Genomic DNA, 6,420 nt, shown 5'->3' with positions numbered 1-6,420 from the left:
TGCATGACTATCAGTTCTTGCATGGTACCTTCCTCATACGGCTCCCCCAGTCCTGTCCTGCCACCTCCCACCATCTTGGGAGGAAACCCCTTATTTGGCAGATTGGTTCTTGATGTCTGTGGAGCATGAAAAGGCTGATAAGAGGACTACAGCCTGCTTTGAGAGATGGAGTATGCTTTTCATGTGGAGAAAGAGTCCTCATGCCTGATCATTAAAGTTGGTCTCTGAAGAACACAATAGCCATTAGAGACATCGGGAGATGTCACCTCATCCCTAACTATCTATGGAACGTATAGTTTCTTTTAAAAGCCCTCGCAGGAAGCAGTGTGAGAAGGGGACAAGAAAATGTTTCCATCTGGCATTCAGCGGTTTGGCAGAAACTTCTCTATGCTACCCACCATTCACTACCCTAGTCTTTCTGTAGGTCTGTTTTTCTCGCTTTCCTCCATCTGGAATTCAAAAAACTGTCATCTCCTTACTTCAGCATCCCCTGTCTTCCTGTTGTCTTTTCTTTTCCATGTTCTGTGCACCCTTCTGTCTCGCTCTACCTCCCTTGACATCTGTATGTCCCTCACACTGTTGCTTTTGTTGTCTTTGCTTTTCCATGCCCCATGCACCTCTCTGTCTCTCTCTACCTCCCTTAACATCTGTATGTCCCTCACACTGTTGCTTTTGTTGTCTTTGCTCTCTTCCTCACCATGTCTCTCACACCCTCCACCTCCCATGTTTCCCTCAGGAGATCCTCTGTTGATACACCACTACTTCCATGGTTACTTGGCTGGCTTCACTGTGCGCCCTGGTAGCTTGGAGAGCCGGGAGGTTATTGAATGCCTGTATGCCTGCCGTGAGGGGCTTGATTACAGTGACTTCGACAGTCTGGGCAAAGGGATGAAGGTATGCCCATCTGCCCAGCTTGCATGGGTCTCCTCCACTCTCCTCCCCAGCCTTGCTTCCCAGGACTTTGCCTGCCCTCCCACCTCAGACAACTCCCCACCTTTCTCCTTTGTGTCTCTCTTAGCCTGGACGCTTGGCATTTGCCAAGGAACCCTGAGTATTTTCTTCTCTTCCACCTGTAGGTTCATGTGAACCCCTCTCAGTCCCTGCTCACCTTGGAGGGTGACGATGTGGAAACCTTCAACCATGCAATCCAGCATGTGGCTTACATGAATTCCCTGCGCTTTGCTACCCCTGGAGTCCGGCCACTCAGGCTCACCACTACTGTCAAGTGAGTGGACAAAGCAGCACCTCCAGCTAAGTTCAGCAAAAGGATTACCTCTCTTTTGACTAAAATCACACTCCCTCACCTTGTATTTTAATTCTAATTGATGGTCTCAAAATGGGTAGGAGTCTTCCTGAAAATAAATAGTAAAGTATCCAATATCCAAATGGATACTGTAATACTGGGGTCTATGCAGGTAGCAGAACTTCTGCCTTCACTCATGGTGTTCTCGGCATGTGGGCTGGTTTTAATTTTCTCTGTGGTGTGTAGATGTGACCAAGTCACCGGAAAACCAGTGATGTCATTCCTACCACACCTCTCTGTCTTGCACAGCAGGCTATAGGGAAGCTTTAGGAAGACTACCAGAAAAAGGATATTCCCTTCACTGGCAGTAATGGGCAGGAGATGTTCTTTTACAATGCTGCTGGTGGAAGCTTGGGCCAACTGATGCTTTCTACTTCTCTCCTTCAGGTGTTTCAGTGAAGAGTCCTGTGTTTCCATTCCTGATGTGGAAGGTTATGTTGTGGTGTTACAGCCTGATGCCCCCCAGATCCTGTTGAGTGGCAATGCCCACTTTGCTCATCCTACATCAGACTTTGAGGGTGCTGATGGGGTCCCCCTGTTTCCCAACCTCCAGATCACCTGCTCTATTTCTCACCAGGTGGAGGCCAAGAAGGATGAGAATTGGCATGGTACTGGTGAGTAGAGTACAGGGCGAGGTATAAGAAACAAACTGGAGAGACCTGCAAGTGTTGCTGTCCTGCAGAGGAAATAGAGCCCCTCATTACACCCAAAATAGGAGAGCGTTTACAAATACAGAAGCAAGGCACATTGTCTGTCAATATGTAGGCTAATCAGTTCTTATCCCTTTCTGCTCCTCCCTGTACTTTTTCTATCCACCCAGTTAATTTGCCTCGGTCTCTCCTCCTTTCCCAGGCTGCTCATTCCTAATCCCTTTTACATTTTACCTACATTTCCCTTTATTGAATCCAGCAGTGGATGGATGTCCTGCCTATTACCCTCTCCGCTCCTGCACTTACTCAGTCTCCTCCTGCTTCCTTCTCTCCTGCTTTCCTTATTTCTCGCCCCCTCCCAACCCTTCCTGCATCACTTATTCCTTGAATTCCCCAGTCAGTTTCCTCACACCCTATAATATCTTGTCCCTCAATTTCTCTCCATCATCCTCAGATTACTTTTCTGCACTCTGTGCTCCACATGTTCTTTCACTTCTTTCGTATCTTTTCTGGCAATGGGATTTTTTGCTCATAGTTTTCTGTTTAGCAGCTTTGCCTTTCCTCATACAATGATGAGTTTCTTGACTTGGAGCAGGTTGGTCTTAGCCCTGCTGAAAGCAGTTAGTCATTGAATGTGGTTGCCATTTTAAAGAAGATAAGATCTCAACCATGGTAACCAGCAGTTGTGAGACAGGGGAAGGCTTTCAAAAGCACTTCAGGGTCTGGGAATGTGTGATATCCTAATTTGCACATTGTCATTGTCAACAGAGTCCTTACAGCCAAGATGTGTTATCATGAACCAGTCCAATAATGGTATGTTGTTCCAAAATAAAGTGACTTTATTATGTGCATAAATAATGTCATTAGAACCAGGGGGACTCCTCCAACAAATAATTAGACTGACAGTGATTTTACTCAAGGTCAGTACTAGCCAGAGAAAGAGAAGTCATTATGTATGATGTGAGCACTTTTAAGTAAGTGGGTACCACTCTGAGTAACTCCTGCCTTCACACTGATGGCTGGCTGGCTTTCTGGCCCTGTCTTTCCGTTTGCATCTCAGTGACAGACACACGAATGTCAGATGAGATTGTGCACAACCTGGATGGCTGCGAGATCTCATTGGTGGGAGATGACTTGGACCCAGAGAGAGAGTATTTGCTCCTGGATGGGGCACTGCTGCAGCAGCGGGGCCTGGAGCTTGTTAACACCTCTGCCTACCTGACCATCACAGGTATGTCCTCTCCTTTGCCACAGCCGTCTAATTATGTCTCTCACTGCCTGTCAGGCATTGCTGGGAGAAGCACTTAACCCGATGTTAGAGATGTGTTGGTGTACTTTGTGAGACTCTGAGATGTCACCATTTGTTGAACTCCTGGCTTTTGAAAGTCCCAGGCCATCTCCTTGGGGAGGCGGCACCCTCTCCAGCGCACAGCATGGTGTCTGAGCTCTGACCCAGGCTTCTATCACTCCTCCTGACTTACTCCCATTGCCCTTGGGGTTTGGTGTTCTCAGATGCCAGCAGCATTTTGCATTACATGACTGGGGGACAGCACATCCCACAGGTTGTGGACTGGTACAACACTATTGTACTGTCAGAACTTAACAGGGCTGTTGCTCTTGATTCTTCCTTCCCTTCCACGTGTTTCAGCAGTGCAGGCAGGGATTTCATCAGGTCCTTTGCAGCCAGCTCCAGCTCTGCTCCCTTCCCAAAATTAATCAACCCAGCATTGCCTTGGATTCTTCTATAGCTCCTAGTTGCTACAGCATTACGATGCCAGATGACTTTGAAGCAGGAGCTCCCTCGCTCCACACCAATTCTCTCTTCTTGTCTCAGGTGTGGAAAGCATTGCAGTTTACGAGGAAATACTACGCCAGGTCTCATACCACATCAACCATGGCGCTGCTCTTTATGAAAGGAAGTTTCACCTGTCCTGCACTGAGATGAATGGACGCTACTCCAGCAATGAGTTTACTGTTGAGGTACAAGATCAATACATGCACATACAGGTGTTTGTGCATGCATGGAGGGGACATGGTGGACGGGGATGCACACAATGTAGAATGTATCGCGATGAACACAGGGCTGAGTCTCACTCTGGTCTTTCTGTAGGTGAATGTCCTCCACAACATGAACCGAGCTGCTCATCCTAACCATATTCTGAGTTCCCAGCAGTTCATGCACCGAGGCCATAATTTACCCCCAGAGCTATCTGGGCACAGCTTGGCAAGCATCCATAACAACCCAAGTACGTAACACTATCTTTTGGTTTTATTCCTTTAGGTCAGGATGCTGATTTTCTGATATCCTGGTAGAACCTACAGCAGAGGATTCCTTTCAGGCTCCCTATGCCCATGTTATTGAGTTCTCATTATACTGTACTGTCCCACTCTTCATTATCAAATGGACTGCAATCTGTGTCAAATTGTGCTTTAGAGCTTGGTGCAACGTCCTCCTCTTTTGGTGTGTTGTTTTCTTGATGTAGAAGCAGTCTGAAATCTACACCTGAGAAGGTCTAAAAAGAATGACTGTAAGCTGGTACGATTTCATTCATGCACCTTGCAAAGGTGCTATGCGGGCTCGGGTAATGCAATTTTAGAAAGAAGCTTCAACAGCAGGAGGGAAACAAGAGAATCAAGACTGCCACTGCTCTAAAAAAAGAGATGGAACTAGGTGGCAATCAGCAAGGCAGAAAAATATAGGAGACAGTACCACACAGATAACAGGATGCTTGCCCCCAAAACAGAGGAGAGAGAGAAGCCTGAAAGCTAGACTAGAGATTAGATTTGTTGGTTTGCCCTGGCAGCCCTGTGCCACAAGCATGACCGCCGTCTAATTGGCTCCTCCTAGGCTGTGAAAGCTCTAGGACTGTTACAGAGGACCCTACGTTGGTTTTGGCCCCCTGTTGTAGGGAACATGGAAAGCACCTTTGGTGCTAGCTTTTGCTGCAGCTTCCTGCAGCAGCTGATCCCAAGCTGGTCCAGTCCTGCAGCCGGCACTGAGCCACTGCAGGGACAGCCTACGTACATGCTAGGAGAGGATGAAAAACCAGCCTTTGCCACTCCCTTCCCCAGCTCTGCCCTAGCGCAGCAGAAAAGGAAAATTTGTCCCTGCTGTACAGAACCACACAGAACAAATCCACGGAGGGCCTGGATAGATTTTGCAGGGAAGGGAGTTATCTGGGGAGTCAAGGCTCGGCCTACAGGCCTAGAATAAAGGGGTGGGACTTGGGCTAAGGGTCTTAGATGTATTTCAGGTTTTCTCCTGTGGAGAAGCTGGGCTTTGACCGTGGCACTGATTAGAAGGCTATCATAGCCCTCACCTCTGCCCCATGTGCAAAACAGATTTCTTTTGGCTTCCTTCTTTCTCTACTGCTTGCACAGAAATCACACCCTCTGAAAACCATCCTCATGCCCTTAGAGGCTCTCCCTGGCACACATTTCTCCCTCCCAAGGGGAGGATACAAATGGCTGCTGTGCGACATATTCCGGTGACTCCGTAGATGGAAGACATGCAGTCTACAGGCCAGGCTGACATCAGAGGATGCCGGGACATAGGCATCCTGGCAAACTGTTGCAGGCCTCAAGTGAAGATGCAGCAGCTAAAGGCAGGAACTGCCTGTGCCCAGGGGAGCAGAAAAGTCAGGACATGTTCCTGTCTAGACCAAAAACCCAAGGTCTGCCTAGGAACCCCAGTTCCTGCAGGTCGGGTTGGAAATGCATGTTTCCCCGACGGACTCTAACGACGCCTTCTCATTTTCTTTCTCCAAAGTGGTCCCCAGTGCTGCCACTGTCATCATTGTGGTGTGTGTGGGCTTCCTGGCACTCATGGTGATCCTTGGCATCCTGCGCATCCACTCCCTGCACCGGCGGGGCGTCGGGCAAGAGGTCCCTGGGGCTGCTGAAGGAGGGCACACAAGCACCGGAAGCAAAGAGAGCGACATGTTCTGGGACGACTCAGCCCTCACTATCATAGTCAACCCCATGGAGGTGAGGAGCAGCCACCGGTGGCTGGGGCTGGGTGGGCAGCTGTGTTGCCAGATCCTTCCCTTACCCCGTGTCTCACCTCCCCAGTCCTACCAGAGCTGCCAGGAGAGGGCAGCAGAAAGCGGCGAGGGCAGAGCTAGTGAGGGCATGGACGATGATGACAGCACCGACTCGGAGACACCCGATTCCCCGGACAGCAATGACGTGGATGACCGACACATCATTGGCAAAAGTGACGTCTCTCACCGCTACTAGGAGCTTTAAAACACCAATCCAATGCATCCCCCGAAAACATGTGGCTGGAAGGAGGAGGTGTCTTACTTTTAACTTCTTCCTTCCCCCACCGTGTACACATGCTCTCCTCCCTCATTTGTCATTTTTGCCTCCCATGTCCCTTCATCTTCTGCCATTCTCATTGTGGACATTCCCCACATTATTGACCCCCCATCTGGCTCTCTAGAAACATGTGTTCGGGCACTTGCA

The 6,420-nt window shown here is 49.0% G+C and overlaps 1 protein-coding gene across 1 annotated transcript in view; it reads left to right on the top strand.

The window, feature by feature from the left end:
* CLSTN3 (calsyntenin 3) overlaps positions 1-6,420 on the top strand; it is a 12,226-nt gene extending 5,806 nt beyond the window's left edge. Inside the window, exons 10-17 of the mRNA XM_009328717.1 lie at positions 735-894; positions 1,077-1,225; positions 1,691-1,917; positions 3,014-3,184; positions 3,788-3,933; positions 4,064-4,199; positions 5,723-5,940; positions 6,025-6,420. Of these exons, the coding sequence (XP_009326992.1) occupies positions 735-894; positions 1,077-1,225; positions 1,691-1,917; positions 3,014-3,184; positions 3,788-3,933; positions 4,064-4,199; positions 5,723-5,940; positions 6,025-6,192 (1,375 nt within the window). The 3' untranslated portion in view covers positions 6,193-6,420. The remainder of the gene's footprint in view (positions 1-734; positions 895-1,076; positions 1,226-1,690; positions 1,918-3,013; positions 3,185-3,787; positions 3,934-4,063; positions 4,200-5,722; positions 5,941-6,024) is intronic.

The sequence above is a fragment of the Pygoscelis adeliae genome, unplaced genomic scaffold, assembly GCF_000699105.1.
Source record: "Pygoscelis adeliae isolate BGI_AS28 unplaced genomic scaffold, ASM69910v1 Scaffold120, whole genome shotgun sequence".
Lineage (NCBI taxonomy): Eukaryota > Metazoa > Chordata > Aves > Sphenisciformes > Spheniscidae > Pygoscelis > Pygoscelis adeliae.
Note: the sequence above shows the minus strand (reverse complement) of the source record. Positions and strands in the feature narration are given on the sequence as shown.